General features: G+C 44.7%; 1 protein-coding gene across 1 annotated transcript in view; it reads left to right on the top strand.

Moving 5' to 3' along the window:
• Window positions 1-19,180, top strand: part of LOC142803183 (uncharacterized) — a 42,422-nt gene extending 23,242 nt beyond the window's left edge. Inside the window, exons 2-3 of the mRNA XM_075888276.1 lie at window positions 17,686-17,973; window positions 19,175-19,180. Of these exons, the coding sequence (XP_075744391.1) occupies window positions 17,686-17,973; window positions 19,175-19,180 (294 nt within the window). The remainder of the gene's footprint in view (window positions 1-17,685; window positions 17,974-19,174) is intronic.
• Window positions 19,181-20,460: the final 1,280 nt, after the last annotated feature.

The following is a 20,460-nucleotide window of genomic DNA, read 5'->3' as shown; positions in this document are numbered from 1 at the left end:
GCAAACCAACGGATCGTCAACAATACCTCTATTACCAAAGCGATCACCCACGCCACTGTAAAAACAGTATTCCGTACAGCCAGTCTCACCGGTTTAGGCGAATCTGCTCTAGAGACGCTGACTTTGACACGAGTTCACAGAGGCTAAAACTTATGCTCGAAAAACGAAAATACCCCCCACATGTAATTGATGACGCTGTTCAAAAAGCGAGAAAACTAAAGTGTGAAGACTTACTTATGAAACGACCACCACGAGAAGACCCACAACGAACAAACCTCTGCTTGACTTACAGCACAAACTTCCCCAATGTAAACAAAATCCTTAAACGACATTACAACATTCTGGAACAAAGTGAACGTCTGAAACGCGCATTCCCACACGCTCCAGGCGTCGTTTACTGACGACCACGTAACCTCAAAGACACCCTTGTCCACTCCCAAATTAACACATCACCCCCCAATAATTCATGCCGCCCTTGTTTAAAGCCACGATGTCTTGTATGTAAGGCGATGCGAGAAATAGACAAAGCAACCAGCACGCAATCCAAGTTTTCGATTAACAGACGAGGAAACCTAACATGCGATTCCTCTAATGTGGTATATCTACTCGAATGCAACATGTGTGGTATACAGTACATCGGACAAACAGAAACACCATTTAGGATTCGCTTCAATAATCGCAGAGCCCATGCGAAATCAGCCCCAAGTCTACCTCTATCAAAACATCTCAATCTTTCCGACCATGCATTCGACAAACTATCAGTAACGCTCTTAGAGACGGGATTTAAATCAAATAGAGAACGTGAACAACGAGAGTCATACCTTATCCACCGATTTAACACCCTCGAAAGAGGAATAAATGAGAATCCTGGTACAATTGCAGCAATTAAAGCATTAGAAAACAATAACGGCATTAATGAAAATAGTAACTGAGTTCACGGCACTGCAGCTGCGAAGGGCACTGGACAAACCAAAACAATTCCAAGTGTAACCACTCTTCCTAAGTGCAGCTGTCGTCTGTTTTCTGTTTTATTTTACTACCCAATCAATTGATCCATGCATGACATGCCCAACAGCAACCCTGCGCACAGCCGGGAGGCCCCCACTACACGCGTGATCTAGAAGCGGGCAAAGAATTCGCTTTGAACCCGCTTGCACAGCCTACCGCAATACGGAGCACCCCTCTTTTTACGACGAAATGTTCACAGGGCACGGAGTACTTAAAGGCTTAGAACTTCCTAAAATGCCCGCTTACCAGCCTCTGCCACAATACGCGGCACCCCTCCTTTTACGACGAATTGTTTACGGGACCCCGAGTAGTTAAAGGCTTAGGACTCCCTAAAAAGCTCTTTTTTGCCCCACACCGAACCGCCAGTGCCAGGAGGGGCCGTCTGATCGGGAGGAATGCCTTGGTGAACGGAAACATACACAGACCGCTGACATCAGAAAGGTGAAGGGGACAAGGGGGAGGGAGATGAGGGGGGAAGGGGAGGAAGAGTGGAAGGGGGCACCCGAGGGGCGTCCACCGTAGATTATTTTTTTCTTCTTCTTCTCTTTTTCTCTTCTTTTTCTTTCTTTTTTCTTTTTTTTCTTTTTTTCCTTTTTTTCTTCAATGTCTTTTTTTCCACTTTCCTTGCCCTCCGATTTGAGATTGTACAAAGCTGAGCACCAACAAACTGTATCTTTAATCCTGATGAAGGCCAGACTCTAGGCCGAAACGTCGAAATAAATCACGTTGTGACCGCTCACGGAGGATCTACTGGACTATATGCAACGCTACGGCCACTCAATCACCATGCCTGCCTATATATATATATATATATATATATATATATATATATATATATATATATATATATAGTCTAGTAGATCCGCATTATTGTCTGCTAGATCTGATATATATATATATATATATATATATATATATATATATATATATATATATATATATATATATATATATATGTGTGTGTGTGTATATATATATATATATATATATATATATATATATATGAGATCTAGCAGACAATAATGCCAAGGAAGGGAAAGGGGGAATTATTGGGCCAGTTGTAATGTAAATGAGAAGAAAGAAAAGTGGGTGAAAAGATAACTTGCTGTGGGCAGGATCTGAAACTGAGGCCTTCGAATAGTGCGTTCGATGCTCTACCGCTGAGCTACCACGACAGCTATACCCCCAGCCACTTTATTGGGTATTTAAGTCAATTTAAACGTGGGAGTGTTAGTCAGCGCCACTAGTAGCTATGGCGGCGAGCGTGGAACACTCTTTATGAGCCTGTTTGGCGTCACGTAGCACGTGAACTTATTACTAACTGGCAGCTGACCAGTAGTCCTCCATATACAACCTAACGGCACCAAGTCTGCCAGTACGAGACCCTCGTTAATGAATAACGAAAACAAGTGGTCAGCTGCCAGTTAGTAATAAGTTCACGTGCTACGTGACGCCAAACAGGCTCATAAAGAGTGTTCTACGCTCACCGCCATGGCTAGTAGTGGCGCTGACTGACACTCCCACGTTTAAATTGAAATAAATACCCAATAAAGTGGCTGGGAGGATAGCTGTCATGGTAGCTCAGCGGTAGAGCATCGGACGCGTTATTCGAAGGTCGAAGGTTCGGATCCTGCCCACGGCAAGTTATCTTTTCACCCACTTTTCTTTCTTCTCATTTACATTACACTAGGCCTAATAATTTCCCCTATACCTTCCTTGGCAACATTGTCTGTTAGATCTCATATTTATTGTGTAAAAACACGAAAAACGAGCCCTTAAGTATGCACTTGTTTCCTCATATATATATATATATATATATATATATATATATATATTGATATATATAAATATATACATATATATATATCGTGGAAACTAAGCGCACTCTCGACAATTAGTTGTTATTTGTTCGAGTGGAGGGAAAATGCGCCATGGTCTTTAGGCGAACCAATGTTCTGAGGCAGGCTGTTTCAGAGACACATAAATAAATGCGTTGCTGCATGTAGGTAGGTTGGTGCCACTGCGAGTGTTGTCTAATCTGCGCGGAGTGTACGCTTGATGATTCAAACACGCTAGGGGTAATGCGTCAGAGTGAATGATCATGTGAAACATCTGCAGCATTGCACTATGATGGCGTGCCTAACTTCGGTAATGATAGTTTTGTTTAATCTGCGTTATACTAGATAGGTGACTGTAGTTTTGAACACTAAAACGCATCGCCTTCTAATTCTTTGATAAGGTATTTCTGGTGTGGTGATCAAATAGAAGACGCCTCTTCAAGTTGTGGTTGCACGAAAGTTATGTACACAAGTTTTCTTATGTGGGGTGGTGCACGGTGCAAAAACTATCAATTTGGATGCATTTTTGCATACGCAAGACATGTGCTCTAAAGAAAGTAGGTTAGGTGTGAGGTGCATGCCTAGATACTTTTGGTTCGTGGTCGGCGATATCACATTGTTGTTTATGTTATCGGTAAACTGACAGTATACAAGTTACTGAGCGAAATACATAAATAATTACTTCGACACGTTTAATATCACGAGCCACACGTTACCACTGGTTCACTATTTCTAGGTCTTGTTTAGCCTTGATATGATCGTCAGTGTTGGTTACGGGGCGGTATATCATGCTGTCGACTGATTGATTTGTGGGGTTTAACGTCCCAAAACCACCATATGATTATGAGAGACGCCGTAGTGGAGGGCTCCGGAAATTTTGACCACCTGGGGTTCTTTAACGTGCACCCAAATCTGAGCACACGGGCCTCAACATTTCCGCCTCCATCGGAAATGCAGCCGTCGCAGCCGGGATTTGAACCCGCGACCTGCGGGTCAGCAGCCGAGTACCTTAGCCACTAGACCACCGCGGCGGGGCTATCATGCTGTCAACTGGCATTATTCGTATGCGAGAGGTGATGTTCGGTAGATCATTATTGATTATTGAAAACAACAGATACACAAGAACGCGTCTCTGCGGTACACCCGAAGAAATGAAAGATTTGAATAAGTCATTGACAGAAGTAAATTCCTCTATATTGGATAAAGGTTTCACAGTCATTACAATGTAAATGAGTTTAATTTTAAGTTTGAAAATCTTGATATGAGACAGATAGGTGCAACACGAGAAAATGCTTTTGAAAAAATAAAAATAAAATAAGCAGTCACTTTAATTAGAAATTCATGAGATGTTCTTACATTATTTTTCGTTGAGAAGGGCGCTACTAATAGTGATTACAGCAAATGCAGGAAGAATGTGAATGAAACGTAGAGGTTTTACCCATGTAGGGATAATGAGATCCTGTAAGAACAGTTGTTCTTACTTTGAACAATGGAAACTGTAATGGCAAGGCTAATCCTTCTGTTACCTAAAAGCTACCACCACACATATAACACATATCATGAATATAAACACATATCATGAATACTAAAATTGCATGCACCTCAATGATGAGCCTGTCAAGGAAAGAAGAAAAGCATTCATTGCAAAGCAAAGAAGCTAGGTGCACCTGGTAGTCCACAATAGCAGTTTCACAGATAGTATTATTCAAGTATCCTGTGTATACTAAACGTATTTTATTGTAAGCGGTAGTTTATTTATTTATTCATTCATTCATCCGCTCATTAATTTCATTTATTCATTCATTTTTATTTCTTTAAATACCCCCGAGAAGGCATTACTTAGGGAGGGGGTAACATACAATCCATAGTTTTGTCAAAATAATCAATGTGAAGTGACAATTGGAATATTATGTATGAAGCTTGATAGAGAGGCGATTGTGGCGATATCGTGGGGCCATTCCAATCTTTTCCTGCTCTGGGAAAAAAAGAAGCAAAAAGATTTTAGTACGGGCACGTAGGCAAAAAACTTGAAGCGCATGGCCGGTGCAATGAGATAAGTGAGCTGCAGGGATATTGTAAGGAGAGCGAGTAAGCGGAGGGGGAAAAACTTGTGACAAAAAGAGATGGTTGCAATGCCTCGGTGACATGATAAGGGTGATAAGTTATACTCGGCTTTGAGGGATGAAACACTGATGACGTATGAGTATGAGGCACTAATGAATCTAGCCGCACGATTTACGAGTTTGAATGAATTCAAGGGAATTTGTAAGACCAAATTCAGGCGGGTTCCAGATTGGAGATGCATTTTCTAAGTTAGACCTAACTTATGATGTGTAAGCAAGTGCTTTCACATGACTCGGAGCGCTGCGTAAGTAGCGTTTTAGGAAGCCCAAGGTTCTGTAAGATGTTGATAAGATTTTAGTATTGTGAGTGTTCCACGACAATTGTAGGGTAGGGTCACTCCAAGGTATTTTTAAATGGTTACTGACTTGACAGGGACGTTAGCTATGTTATCAGATAAACGGAGAGGGTTTAGACGACGAGTGAATGAGATTTGTTTGCATTTATTAGGGTTTAAGGTCATAAGCCAGTCATCACACCAGTGTAGGATATGGTTGAGGTATTCTTGTAATAACATTTGGTCACTAGGGTTAGTGACGGTACGATAAATGACCCAGTCGTCGGCAAACTTGCGGCAATTGGATGATACGTGCAACGGAAGGGCGTTGATGGTAATTAGAAATAAAAGAGAACCAAGGACAGAGCCCTGTGGTACACCCGATGTTACGGAAAGAGGAATCTACTAACTCTCGTTTGTAAACACTGATTGCATGCGGTTACTCAGGAATTCTTTTATCCAGTTAGGTTAATGCGGGTGCAAAATTACCGAAGACAATTTTGATATTAAGCGTTAGTGGGCTACTTTATCAAGGGCTTTCGCAAAATCAAGGAATACAGAATCGGTTTGTTTGTTAATGTCGAGGTTGGCATAAAGGTCATGAACAGAGATGGCAAGCTGGGTTTCAAAAGAGTGGCTCCTATGAAACCCACATTCAGAATGACGAAAGAAGTTATGGAAGTTTATTTTCTTCAAATTAACACTGAAACTGTAGTGATGTTATTGGGTACTAAAGTAGGTGGAACATAGCCTGGAACATAATTTTCTTGAAAAGAAAAAAAAAACGTTGTGGCGTGAAGTTTCCTCCGATGGATGTTAAAAGAATTTTACAAGACGTCTTGTTAAATGCCCTCTCGTATTACAGTGTTTCAATGGGGAAATCCCAGACGTGAAAGTTGACATGAGCGTGGGCATTTTTACATGAGCATAAAGCCGCGTTTTTTGTTTTGTTGGGAGGCAGCTGGGTAATACGTCCTACTTTTTCTTCGTAGTGTTTTGTTCTCACTCTTTAGATCAGGAACACTCACTTGAATACTATGAGACTTATGGAGAAAACGCGTTGGTGCTTCAGAAGGCAGTCTAAGTAGAAGATTTCATTATATTCGCGAAGTGGGAATACATACGCGTGATGCAAGCGAATCAACCCACTTGCAGGCGCTCTTTTCTTTCCTCACCAGATTTCAGTGTGCGTTTAGCGGAAATCAGCATTGGGGGGAAGCTTGAAATGCTCGTTGTCTACTAACGAATGCCAAAATTTTTTATTGTGATTTGAATCATTGGTGACAAGACAGTTTTTTCAAGAATTTGTGCAGTGCGAAGTTCACAACCATTCAGTGATATATTTTAGAAATCGCAGCCTGTCTAACATAGTGTTAGACAGCTGATTTTATTGGCGGATTTCTGTCCTGCTTCATGCAGAGAAGTCTCTTGCCGTGGAGTATGTAGTTGCGCTTTCCCCTTGAAAAGAAATTAGAGTGTGGCATGCATACCCGGTACTGCTGTTGCTTGAGAGTCGTTAGCTTTCATTTTCACTTCATTTCCTTAGACCTCTCGTGGGGGCATTATATAATCGGTTAGGTACACGAGGAATTCATGACACTGGAACAAACAGGGTGAATAATAAGCTCTTGCAGCTTCAAATAGAGTTTCTGTGTTGGTTATGGCAAGGATGGCGTAGGGAATCTTTTTAAAGTCTACAATAGTGCGTCGGAAAAAAGAAGACGACAAGGCGAGATTTCGGGTAAGGAGGCGAGTAAAACTGAAAAAAATGGCTGGTACAAAGCGATATATAAGCTGGTGGTGAAAAATGAAGTGTCAGATTAAGTGAATTGTGGTACACTTTATGGCATATAGTAGACTAGCAATGCTACGGCGACAAAAAAGGGTGGACAGGCCTGTTACCGCTTTCAGTGAGGAGACACTTACGATGTATAAATATGATAAGTGGATGAACCTGAGGGCGCGATTCTGCATCATCTCTAGAGATTATGTGAGGTAAATTTGATGAGGTTTCCAAGTGACAGATGTAAATTCAAGTTTTGCACGAATTACAGACTTGTAGGCAATGAGTTTCACATAAAGAGGGGCGTTCGGTAAATGACGTCTTTGAAAGCCTGAAGTTTTGTTAGTGGATCAACATATGTTGGACACAGAGAAACCAGTTAAGATCTTTAGAGATAGCGACACCGAGATATTTGTAAGAGTTTGTTGCTAGAGTTGTTAGTGTAAATTTCAATCCGATTGTTAGCAGTTTTGTACGCATAGAGGAGAGAGCTACGTAAACGAGTGAAGGACATATTTTTACATTTACTTGGATTCAGGAGCATGAGCCAGCGATCGCACCAGTTTAGAGTATTAGTTACACTGATGTGCAGCACCACCTGATCGGTGGTATTAGTTACTGGCTGATAAATGATGCAGTCGTCTGCGAACATGCGAATAGAACAAGAAACTAGAGCTCCAACGAACCTTTCGTTATTTTTGTCTTACAGAGTTAATGTTTGTAGGTTGTTTTCTTTTTTGCTTCTAAGGAGTTGAAAAGTGTTCATTAAAAAAAACCTCAGCATTTTTTGATCTGAAATAACAACTGCGTTTTAGTGGTCTGCGGTACATGCGTCCTACATATTCAGATACAATAAATTAGTACGCAGGTGTTGCGTGCTCGAGCCGACGTTTCGACCAGCGGGCTCGTCTTTTTCTAGGCTGAAACTGATTTTTAGCGCTACCGTGTATACGCTTCTTACACTCTTTTTCATCCCAATAAAAGAGGAGAGGGCAACTGCGGATACATAAGTGTGGGAGACGGGGGAAGTGAGGAATTCTGTGAGTCATGAGGGAACGGGTGTTTCGTCAATACAAAGTAAATAAGACAGCGGTAGAGAGAGAGGGGTGTAGTCGTTTCGCTGAAGCATGGTTGCTAGAAGAAGCACCATTTTACAATATGAGGTTTGAAATTTAAAAAAAGGCCTAACTCCTATTGGTTTTGTTTGTGTATGTACCATACCGAATGGAATAAAGTGGCCCTTAAGAAGCGTTTATATCTGCTGGCTGCAGTGCAATGAACATGTGTATGAATTAGGATCTCTATATTTTCTGATTTTACAGAACTTGATCATTGACTCACGCATATAAAGATTGAGATCATTGAAGTTGGCCCTGTTACATTAAAATACTGGGCCACTGCCTTCGGTAATTTTTAAGCTGTGTTCACGTGAGGACCGTTTAATCTAGAATTAACAGTCTGCCCGTTTCCGTCAATGTATTGTTTGTGACAATACGAACATTCCATCATGTCAATAACGTACACTTGTGCAGATAAAACTAGCATATATAGGTAGACGTATTCACTAGTGGTGCTTTAAAGATTCACACCATATTGAAGGGGTTCGGAAGTATTGAATTTTGGACTGAAGCAAGGTGTTCTTTGGGCAGATGAACGTAGGTCTACTTTTGCATGTACTAACAAGGCCTTAAAATTGTTATTGAGGCGCTACATGAACTTCGACAGTTCGTGAATTCTTTTCTAAGACGCTTATTGCGTGCGAGTACTAGGATTGTATTACTGTGTGTCAGAGGGCATTTGAGTAGTTTAGTATAATTGGTGACGACTTCTTAGGTTGTGTCCCGGGAGCCATTTCATATAGCGTTGTTTTCCTATCTAGTTTACATAATTTGTTTTACACCATAATTAGGTGTCCTGAGGGTAATTTCTTTCGGCTAATGTTCACCTGAGTGCGCTTAAGTGGAGAACACGTCCACCGTCATCACTACAGATTTTCTTATTTTATACACCTCGCTTGTCGAACGAAAATTTCTGGTTTCCAGTGTTGTAGGTAATGACCAATTGAATCTAGGTATTTCCAGCTGTCTGATGATTTTCTGTAAAGCGTAACCTTTAACTATTGCGCTTAATTACATATTGTCGTGTCTTTATAGTGAATTTTCTTAAAAGAATAAAACAAGGTAAATTTAAAAAAAATAAAACTTTTTGTGGCGATCAGGTTTTTGTTTCGTGTGCTTGTGTGATGTTTATATGGTGGATATAGGTGCAAGGCTTCACTGACTAAAGTTTTTAGGAGCTCCTACTTTAACCCTCCCATCAACATGCTGGAGTATGTTGACGCCAAATGAGTTCCCATAATTGTGCTGAAAGTTTGCAACTAGTATAGTGCGAAACAGATTTCAAACAATGTGGCGTTAAAACTAATTTCAGTTGTGACAGGTAAACTTCGGAATGGTGTGTTTGCTTTCTGTGCGTATAACTCTGTACTCATCAGCGCAAGTAAAGCTCACTAGCTCCCTGAGCCTCGTCTCTAAAAGCAACTTCACTACGGCACGCGAAGGTTTTTTCGCAAAAGAGAACAAAATGCTCTCAAAATATTAACTGCGTGATTCCTAAGCTCTGGTCAATGTCCTTAGAACAGTATCTAAAATAAACTTGGCTCTGGCGTCCACCATGCAACTAGCCGTACAATTCACGAGCGAGTGTGAAAGCGACCACTGCCTTCCCTTTCTCGACGTCCAACTGGCAAGAAAGAAGAACTGCCTAGAGTTCTGCGTTCATAAGAAGCCAAAGCACACTGGCCGCTACCTTCAATTTGATTCTTCCCACCCTGCCTGCCACAATGCCTAGGTTGTGACCATGCTATTCGAGAGAGCTGAAAACTGACTCTCCAATGACACAGAGCGAACTAAAGAAGAGGCCCACGTAATTGCGTACCTCAGAAAAAACGGATACCCAAAAAACTTCATTCGAGCCACCACCCGCCGCGAAGAGCAACAGAGGATACAAAAACCCCAATCAACCTTTACTGGCAGCCCCCGGAAACGCGTACCGGTTTCTTACGTTCAGAGAACAAGCGAGATGTTGGCGCGGATCTTCAAGAAGGAGAGGGTTCGCATCCCACACGTGTCTTCGTGTACGCTGGGCTGCTTCCTCCGCCACCCGAAAGACCGACCAACAATGAACAGCACACCCGGTGTCGTTTACGAAATTCCGTGCGCCAAATGCCTTTCATCATATATCGGCGAGACGAAACACCTAGCGGAACGACTGAAGCAACACGCCAACGATGTGCGAAAGTTCTACAAAAAGCGTAGTGCAGTTGCCGAACATGCTGAGACATTGAATCACCGGATAAACTTTGAAGTGACGGCCAACCTTGAAAGTGAGCCGAACTGGAGGAGAAGGTTATTACTCGTGTCGTGGCACATACAGAGGACAACCCATACCAGACGCTCTCTCGGAACACATGAACTGCGCTCCACGGCAAAACGAGAGAGGGGGGAGTCATTATCCGCCCCGCGAGTGCTTTGAAGACGCCGCTGCCATGTAGTCTCCAAAGTCACCTCTGCCAGGCACTGCGCCGTGCTCCCGACCGGGTTGCTGAAATTAGGTGCCTTTTCTCATCTTCTAACCACTACCACCACCATCACCCCTGAGGAAAGAACCAAGCCGGTTTCGAAACGGCGGGTTTCTTCAAAACGTTTGGTTGGAGTCTAAATCATCTCCCAGTTTTGTACCCAACCAGACAAAGTTCTGTCGAATGTTTACATTAAAACACATTACATATTAATATGAATACTTATATACTCCAGCACTTTTACATAATTATACAAACACAAAGCCACACACACATGCATATTGTCACGTCACTCCAGGGGGTGTCGGCAAGGTTTACTGACGTCTAAGCAACAGGGCTCTAACCAAGCGCGTTGGTTGGGCTTGTTTGCCAGAGCGGGGGCCCACGTGCACTTCTTTCTTCTCTGTGGTGTGAGCCTTCACCTTGGCATACGACCCACTACTAGAAGTAGGGGGCAATATTCCCCCTCAACAACAAAAAAGAGCATCGTCTCGATGCTGAAAGTTATTAAAAAAACCAAAACAAAGTAGTTTAAACAATGAAAAAGGGCACCAATAATGAAATGTTAGATGCGATAAGTTCACCAATGATGAGGCAGTTGTCGGAGCACAAATAAAAAAAACACAGAAAAGTGGTCTTTTAGGAACGCGCAAAATAAGGCTTCATGCGCACCACGTGAACTATGTCAGAGGTCGGTTGTTTTCGTTGTACCCATCGTGACGACGTAGCATCCGGAACCACTTCGTAGTTTACGTCACTCACGCGGCGTAATACTTTATACGGACCGAAGTATCTGCTGAGCAACTTTTCGGAGAGGCCACGGCGTCGAACAGGGGTCCAAATCCAAACTTGGTCTCCCGGTCTGTAAGATACGTCATTGTGACGCATATTGTAACGTCGTGCATCGACCTGTTGCTGCTGACCAATGTGTAGCCGGGCGAGCTGGCGAGTTTCCTCGGCACGCTCTGCAAATTCTTCTGCGTCAATTGTTAATTGATCGGCGCCTTCACAAGGAAGTATCGCATCCAGCATCGTCTGAACTTCGCGGCCGTAGAGAAGGTGAAACGGTGTAGATCGGGTTGTTTTTTGAACGGTGGTGTTATAGGCGAACGTCACATAAGGCAAAATGCGATCCTATGTTTTGTGTTGGACGTCGATGTACATGGAGATCATGTTTGTGACTGTCTTATTTAGTCGCTCGGTTAAGCCATTGCTCTGCGGATGCTAAGCAGTCGTCGTTCAATGCCTAGTGTTACTTAGTCGAAAAACTTCATCAATAAGCTGTGCAGTGAACGCTGTTCCTCTGTCGGTTATCACTGTAGATGGAGCACCATGGCGCAGAACAATGTGGCACGGGAAGAACTGTGGTACCTCAGAAGCCGTGGCTCGTGGTATCGCCTGTGTCTCAGCATAGCGGGTCAAATAGTCAGTTGCAACAATGACCCATTTGTTGCCGTCGGACGATAAAGGAAATGGGCCGAGAATGTCCATGCCGCCTTGGTCAAATGGCTTGAGGGGTGGATCAATTCGCTGAAGTAATCCAGCCGGCTTGCTTGGTGGCGACTTTCGACGCTGGCATTCACGACAGCTTTCAACGTACTGCTTCACGCTTGCCGAAACTCCGGGCCAGTAGTACGCCTCACTTACTCTGGCGAGCGTTCGCGAGTAACCTAGATGACCAGATGTGGGCTCGTCATGACACGCGGAGAGGACTTCGTCCCGCATGTCCTTCGGAACGACGAGGAGGTAAGCGCGGGTCGTAGAACGGGCGTTTTTTTTTTTTTGTACAGGACATTATCTCGGAGGCAGAAAGACGTCACGACGCGAGATAAATGGCGAGGTATAACGGCGCTATGACCCTCCAGATAGTCGATGAGCGGTCGAATCTCTTCATTCTCTCGCTGGCGTCTGCTCAAGCCAGATGAGCTAAGGGCGCCCAGGAAACCGTCATCGTCCTCTTTTTCTTGATTGACTAAAGGTATGGGTGCACGCGACAGCGTATCAGCGTCTTCATGCTTCCGTCCAGACTTATATACGATGGTAACATCAAATTCCTGTAGACGCAAGCTCCATCGGGCCAGTCGTCCAGAGGGATCACGAATGTTTACCAACCAGCAGAGGGCATGGTGGTCCGTCACCACTTCAAATGGACGACCATAGAGGTATGGGCGAAACTTAGTGATCGCCCACACTACTGCGAGACACTCTTTCTCTGTGGTCGTGTAATTGACCTCGGTACGGTACAGTGAGCGGCTGGCATAGGCTATGACTCGTTCTTTGCCGTGTTGATGCTGGACGAGCACTGCGCCGAGGCCGATGTTACTGGCGTCAGTGTGCACCGCTGTGTCAGCATCATCGTCAAAATGCGCAAGAACAGGGACTGATTGCATCCGCTGTCGTAGCTCGGCAAAAGCGGCCTGTTGCTCAGTAGCCCATAAAAACGGTGTGTCGTCGCATGTAAGGCGAGTCAAGGGTTCCGCTATCTTCGAAAACCCTCTAATAAATCGTCGATAGTAGGCGCACAAGCCCAGAAAGCGCCGAACAGTCTTTTTGTCTGTAGGATGCGGAAACGCGGCTACAGCGGCAAGTTTGTCGGGGTCGGGTCGGACTCCTTTGGCGTTGACTACATGGCCAAGGAATTTGAGCTCTTCATAACCAAAGTGACACTTCTGCGGTTTGAATGTAAGATCTTCTGATTGAATAGCCTGTAGCACACTCCTGAGGCGGTGAAGGTGTTGCTGGAAGGTTTCAGAAAAAACGACATCATCATCAAGGTATACGAGACAAGTTTGCCACTTCAGTCCAGTAAGCACAGTGTCCATCATTCGCTGGAAATTTGCGGGCGCTGAGCACAAACCAAAAGGAAGGACTCGAAATTCATACAGGCTATCAGGGGTCACAAATGCCGTTTTCTCGCGGTCTCGCTCATCAACCTCAATCTGCCAATACCCGCTTTTTAAATGCAAAGAGGAAAAATAGTGGGCGTGGCGTAATCTGTCTAACGAGTCGTCGATGCGTGGCAGCGGGTACACGTCCTTTTTAGTCACGCTGTTCAGCTTGCGGTAATCGACGCAAAAACGTAGCGTTCCGTCTTTCTTCTTGACTAGGACGACCGGAGAGGACCACGCACTGTTGGAAGGCTCGATGATGCCGTCGTCAAGCATTTCTCGAACTTGCGTACGAATGGCTTCTCGTTCCTTCGCTGACACACCGTAAGGCTGTTGGTGTACTGGGCGGGCATCGTCGTAAGTGATGATTCTCTGCCTAGTGATTGAAGTCTGGCGCACCTTAGAGGAAGCAGCGAAGCATGACTTGAATTCAAGCAAGAGTTTTCGCAGTGCTGTCTGGTTTTCTGGTGTAAGGTTAGAATTAATATCGATATTGTTTGGAGACGTATCGGCGGCCTCTACTGCTTCCGACGCGAAGCAGATGGGAACGGTTCCTTATTCATCTGCAAACGCTAACGAAGTGCCACGGAAAAGGTATCGGTGTTCGTTGCTGAAATTAGTAACGAGCAGTCGAGATTGGCCATCACGTAGCTGTATGATACTCCTAGCCACACAAACACCTTGAATCAGCAGGTGTTCAAAATTACTTTCTGCAATCGCTTCACCATTTCGCAATCCGCAGCATGTGACGTCGACAATAACACTGGCTTTCGGAGGAAGCGTTATACTTTCAGCAGAAACACGAAGAACGTCAGTACGTTGTTGGTCGTCCGGCTTGTCGATTGCTCGGTCGGCTGAGAAGGTGATGCCATTCTCTTGAAGATCAATGACAGCTCCATATTCCTGCAGGAAGTCAACACGAAGAATAACGTCGCGTGAACATTCACGGAGCACAAGGAAACTTACTACAAAAGTATAACCGCAGACCCGAACTCTACTCGTGCAGGTTCCAAGCGGAGAGATGGTGTGGCCATCAGCCGTTCGAATCACGGAGCCATGCCAGGACGTGATTACCTTTAGTAGTCTGGTCATTTTTCCACTTAGTATCGAATAGTCAGCCCCGGTATCAACTAAAACACCTACTGCATAGCCATCTATCAGCACCGGTTTATCCAGAGAAAGCCGCACATATCGCTCAGTCGAATCTACACCCTTTACTGTTAGCGTCGATCGGAGGTCTTCAGCTTGTCGACTGCCAGCGACCTCGCCTCCAAGGGTCGCTTGCGTTAGTTTTCCCGGCGGGGACTGGAGGACCGTGCACCAGCATGGCGCTGTGGCGAAGATGAAAAGCGCCTCAGCGACGGTGAGCGTGACTGCCGTCCAGAAGGCGGTGGCATGCGGTGTTGAGCCAGGTAGTCCTCAATGTCCCGGGGTCGCTGGCCATACCGAGGAGGCGCTGAATATACTGAAAATCCGCGCAGCCCAAGGCGCTGGTATGGACACTGGCGGTACAAATGGTCCGCTTCACCGCAGTGGAAGCACAAAGGTCGGCGATCAGGAGTGCGCCAAACATCAGATTTCCGAGGCGAAGCACGTCTGTCATCAAGGTAGTGTGCTGGTTGTTCCGCAAGATGCACACGGCTGGCGTAAACGAGGGGTGGGGGCGTGCGTGTGTTCTCGTAGTACCGTACAGGCTGTGCCCACTGAAGTGAAATCGTAGGAGGTGCCTGAAAAAACAGCGGGGAAGAGGAAGCTGGGTGCTTCAAGGCTTCTGCATAGGTCGCACGGTGGTAGTCAGCCGGGGTGGGTGTGACGTTATTCACACTCACAGGGTCACGAAGGGCATGATGCAGCTCGTCCTTGACGATGCTTGCAATGGAACTCACCGTAGGTAGTGGTGGTGTGGCAGCCTTTTGCAGCTCCTCACGTACTATGGAGCGGATAAGGTCGCGCAGACACTCGGTGTTGCTCCCAATATTCGTTAGAACTTGAGCAGTGGACGTGTTCACTTGCCGCTCATTCAGGGTGGATCGATGCTGAAGCATCTTTTTCATCGTGATAGCTTCAGACAAAAACTCGGCGACCGTGTTCGGAGGGCTCCGTACAAGGCCAGCGAAAAGCTGCTCCTTGACTCCCCGCATCAGGCGACGCACCTTCTTTTCTACTGTCATACTCTGATCAGCCCGTCGGAACAGGTGCGTCATATCTTCCACATAGGTAATGACAGTTTCATTGGGCATCTGGATGCGGGCCTGGATCGCTCGTTCCACTCGTTCGTGGCGATCAGCACTTCTGTAAGTATCCAACAGCCGGCGGCGGAATTCGGGCCACGATGTCATCTGTGTCTCGTGATTCATGTACCACGTACGTGCTCCATCCTCCAAATAGAAGTACACACGTCGTAATTTGGCCGCGTCGTTCCAGTCACTCAAAGCAGCCACGCGCTTGAAGTTGACCAACCAGTTCTCGACGTCTTCAAGCTCGGTGCCATGAAACGTTGTCGGAACCTGTGGACTTTCGAGGGTGTACTGAGTCACCGGGGTGTTTTCCGTACCTGTTAAAGTGGTTTGAACGGACGTGCTCATCATACTGGTGTGAACTGTAGGGTCAGCTTCGGAAGGCAATCCCCTGATCCTGCGGCTTGTCCGATGAACGGGAATGTTGATTCGCACTGGGCTTGTGGTGCCGCTTCCAGGAGGGGTCTGAAACATCCGTGAGGGGCCTACCCCGCACCTCCACCAATTGTCACGTCACTCCAGGGGGTGTCGACAAGGTTTACTGACGTCTGAGCAACAGGGCTCTAACCAAACGCGTCGGTTGGGCTTGTTTGCCAGAGCGGGGGCCCACGTGCACTTCTTTCTTCTCTGTGGTGTGAGCCTTCACCTTGGCATACGACCCACTACTAGAAGTAGGTGGCAATATATCCGTACAGGGGCATGCAAGTGCTTTAATTTAATTCAACACACACTTTCCTCTTAAAAGGTAACAAAATAAAAAACGTGTCCATATTGCAATTGACTCTATGCAGAAACGACATGCATCCTTTGAAGATCTTTGAAAGAGGCCGTAAGAAGATCAAACTGCGTTGATTTATAGCTGTTTAGTAGTGTAGGTATTGTGTAGTGGAGCATTTCTTTTTCGTACTTTGAGCACGGTGTTGGTACTAGCCACTGCTCTAAGTGTCTGGTACCGTAACCTGGAACTATTCTTTGAAGTGGGGCAAGATTACATAAGTTGTTTATGTTCCGATAGTGATCTTGGCTGTATATGTGACTCAAACGAAATTCGTACAGATTATGTGCAGGGATCACGCCCGAATTCTCAAAGAAAGCTATCGTTGATGCTGTGTAAGAAACGTTGCATGCGTGCCGGAGATACCTTTTTTGTAACAGGAAAATACATAATAGATTAGTGTGTGCTGTGTTACACCGTACTATTTGAAAATAGTTTATAGGGGGTTAAAGGTGAATTGTATTGTAAGAGTTCAACACATGTGGGAAGAATGTAGCATAAGCGACCTACAACTCCCTTGATTTTGCTTGCTTTACTTAGGACGTAATTACTATGATTATCCCGTGACATGTTGGCGAAAAAGATAACACCTAAACATTTGAAATTATCGGTAATTTTAATACAGCGGCAATATAGCATGATGTCTTGATTTGGAGGTATGCGCTAGTTTTTTGGCCCGAACACGACTGCTTTTGTCATGCCCACATTTATTTTCATTATATTTATAGCAGACCACTCCTCTACTTTTTTCATTGTACTGTTACAATGTACATACAACAGTGCAATCGGCAAGGTACGTGGCTGAGGTGATACTGAACGTAGCACATAATAAATCAATGCAAAATCTCTTAAGTTTGCCTATGTTTGCGTGTTACTCGAATGTTGGTTGCGTGCCAGAAAAATGCACTCAGAAGTAACAGGAGACATTTTTTCTCCTGGGAAACGCGTCACGAGATGCAAGTTCTATAACTAAATCTAATAACCAACGGTTTCATGAAAGGAAACTTAAATTTACGTAACATTGCTGTTCAATTATGCTTCGATAATAAACACATTTATGGTGGTTTTTAAGAAAAAAAATGCTAGGGAGAGGCGTAGTCGTGTAGTTTATTTCCAGTTCTCCAGTGACGCATTGTATCGCCGATACAAATGCCACATTGATGCAACGTCTCTTGCAGCCGACCGTTCGGCCGTCGTCTAAGAAGCTTGCTAACTCCTCGAGCGACTCCAGCTCATCATCAAGTACCGAGTTTCTGGGCTCTGCCTTTGTTGTGCCGAGCGATCGCCTCTTCGTCCAGCCAAGATCGGACATCCTATGCAGATCACGGCAACCAAAGCCTGCCGCCTCCAGTGGTGTCGCCTCACTTTCCGGCACGGTGCACATGTCCCGACACATGAGTTCGGTGCGGCGGTCCGCGATTCGCGGGAGGCACTTAGCTGAAGCACCTGATCAAGCTGACAAAAAGGTAAGGGGACGAGACTTGCTGTTGAAACGATACCTGCTACAATGTTTGCGGTGGTCTAGCTAAAATAAAGCGTATAGAAGTGAACTTTTTTTATGATATCGCTTTAAGAAGGTCACATCGTGCGTGTCGTCACTTTGCTTTCACTTGTCAATAATATGTGGAAATTTATTAGGTGGCACTTCTTATCTGTTCGATTATTAGTAATGGGTTGAAATTGTATGCAAGATAGGAAGTATTGACCGCTCGTACATTCTTCAAATCGATGATTTTGCTACATGGTCTAACACCAGTATTTCCATTAGACAGGATCTGTCTTATATGCACGCGGTTTTTTGTCCGTCATACGATGTTGCATTTACGTTGAAATTATCACAGTAGCGTACACTTCTTCATTGACAGTGTGATGTATGTTCGAACTGAATAATTAAATTATCTCCAGTTGCACATTCTCCGCATCTCTGAAACAAACAATAACAAAAGTAAGTAATTGAGCCAACGGGTAACGGTGTTCATTCGATGTTTGTGTGAAGCTTACAAAAGAAGGCATATTGAGACAAATGAAACTTGTGTGGGAATCCGCGTTTATTATTTTCAGTAACGCGTTAAAAGGAATAACTAAAGTTGCCGGATCACAGGCAGTAAATTTTTGAACTTACAGTGAGATAGAAAAAGTAGTAGTTAAAGTGTTGCAATTTTAGAAATGGAGTCACTGGAAGAGATCCCAACTTTGAGAAATTCTGCACAGTGAGAAACAAGGGGTACCATACCACATAATTTGAAAGCACGAACTTTGATTAATACATATTCAAATGCTTACCTTTTATTTTTATTGGGCGGTCGTAGGAGGAAAGAAAAATCGAAAATTTAGCGGAATGCTAATGGGGGCTCACACAAGTTTGCTGGAGTTGGATACTGCGTCAAAGTGCTTATTGGAAATTCAGATGCACATTTATGCAAACAACTAGAACATTTCCACGATCTCATATGAATACTCAATGACACCCGGTGAGTGCCATCTGGTGTGCCTGTTTTATTAAGAAAATAATATTACACCGAGGCTGCCTTTTTTTCCTTTTAGTCAATACCAAGCGCCATAGTAAAGGGGCTGTATACTCTCATATTTTCGTGTTTTGTTTTTACTCTCGCGAATTCTCAAAGACAAGTTGATGCACAGCGCGTGATACTTTCTTGGAATTTCTAGGGGTGAGCTTGATACATGAGCGGGTCTTCGAGTATAACTTGTCGTAAAATGGATAATTTTGTGAAAGGCAGCTCCACAACCCTTTAGAGATGACTTTAAATGCCCGTCATCCCCCCCCGCCCCAATTCTTTCAGTATGACATATGGTTTTCTATCTACGCACTTATCAAATCACGCAGGACTCTTTCAAGAAGTTATGAACTTTCGCAATGCTACTGTTCGTAAGACACAGAAGAATTATATGCGGCATTTTCATTTCACAAAATCACAGTGTATATATTTGACGCCATGGTAGAGGGCCCAAGAAAATTCAACCATCTGGTGTTCTTTAACCTGTACCCACTTCAAAGAGTACTCGAGGTTCTGCGATTTGCCCTCCATCGCAATACGACCGCCGCCGCCGGGATCAAAGTCGCGACCTTCGGGTTAACAACCAAGAACCGTTACCAGTGAATAACCGTGGTGGCCCGTAAACCAAACATTAGCCTATTTAATACTTGAAGTTCTATTGTTTCGCGTTGTTTTGTAGATATAAATACAGACCCAATCAAGAGGGTTACTATATGAAGGCAATACGTGCCGTGAGATGTAGCTAGCAATTTGTCATTTTTCATTTTCAGGATAGGACATCTAAGACTACAGTTGCCACAGTGCACGAGGGAGTCGAGCCGTCTGAAATGGTCGTGCGCAGCAGTCCGGCGCTCGAGGAGGTTGCAGCGCTACATGAAGGCATGAGTCCTTCTCTTGCCCAACAGGGAGAGAAAGTACAGGGCCCGCAAGGGAGTCCGGAACGGAGCATCATGCCACCTGAGGTAGGAACGCAAATGCAACTGCTTTGAATTTACTGCGATGAGAACAAGGTGCTCGACAAGCCGATAGTGCGTGGGATGTTGCATCAGAACATTGCATCCGAAGTGAAGGCAACAGATAAAACACCTATGTAAGAAAACTTGTGCTTTCTACTCCGGTGAACCCCCCTCCCACATCTTCCCCTTGGGGTTGACAGTATTATTGAACAAACAAACCAAAGCTGCACTATGGTCACAAAGACAAAAGATCTATGGGCTCCTATGCAGGGTGGCCCGAGCTTTTCGCGCAGACTGCTCAGCTTCGAGCTTTGCTCTACGGCAGCCATGGCACTAAGACAGCGTGGAGTGCGTGATAGCAGCACTCTCTTCCTCATACAAATGGCTACAAAGAAAAAACGTATGCACGGCGTTTGGGGCAGCCATGGCGCGAAGACAGTGTGGAGTGCGTAATAGCAGCAGAACCGTCCTCATACAAATG

This window comes from Rhipicephalus microplus, chromosome 3 (assembly GCF_043290135.1).
Source record: "Rhipicephalus microplus isolate Deutch F79 chromosome 3, USDA_Rmic, whole genome shotgun sequence".
Lineage (NCBI taxonomy): Eukaryota > Metazoa > Arthropoda > Arachnida > Ixodida > Ixodidae > Rhipicephalus > Rhipicephalus microplus.
Note: the sequence above shows the minus strand (reverse complement) of the source record. Positions and strands in the feature narration are given on the sequence as shown.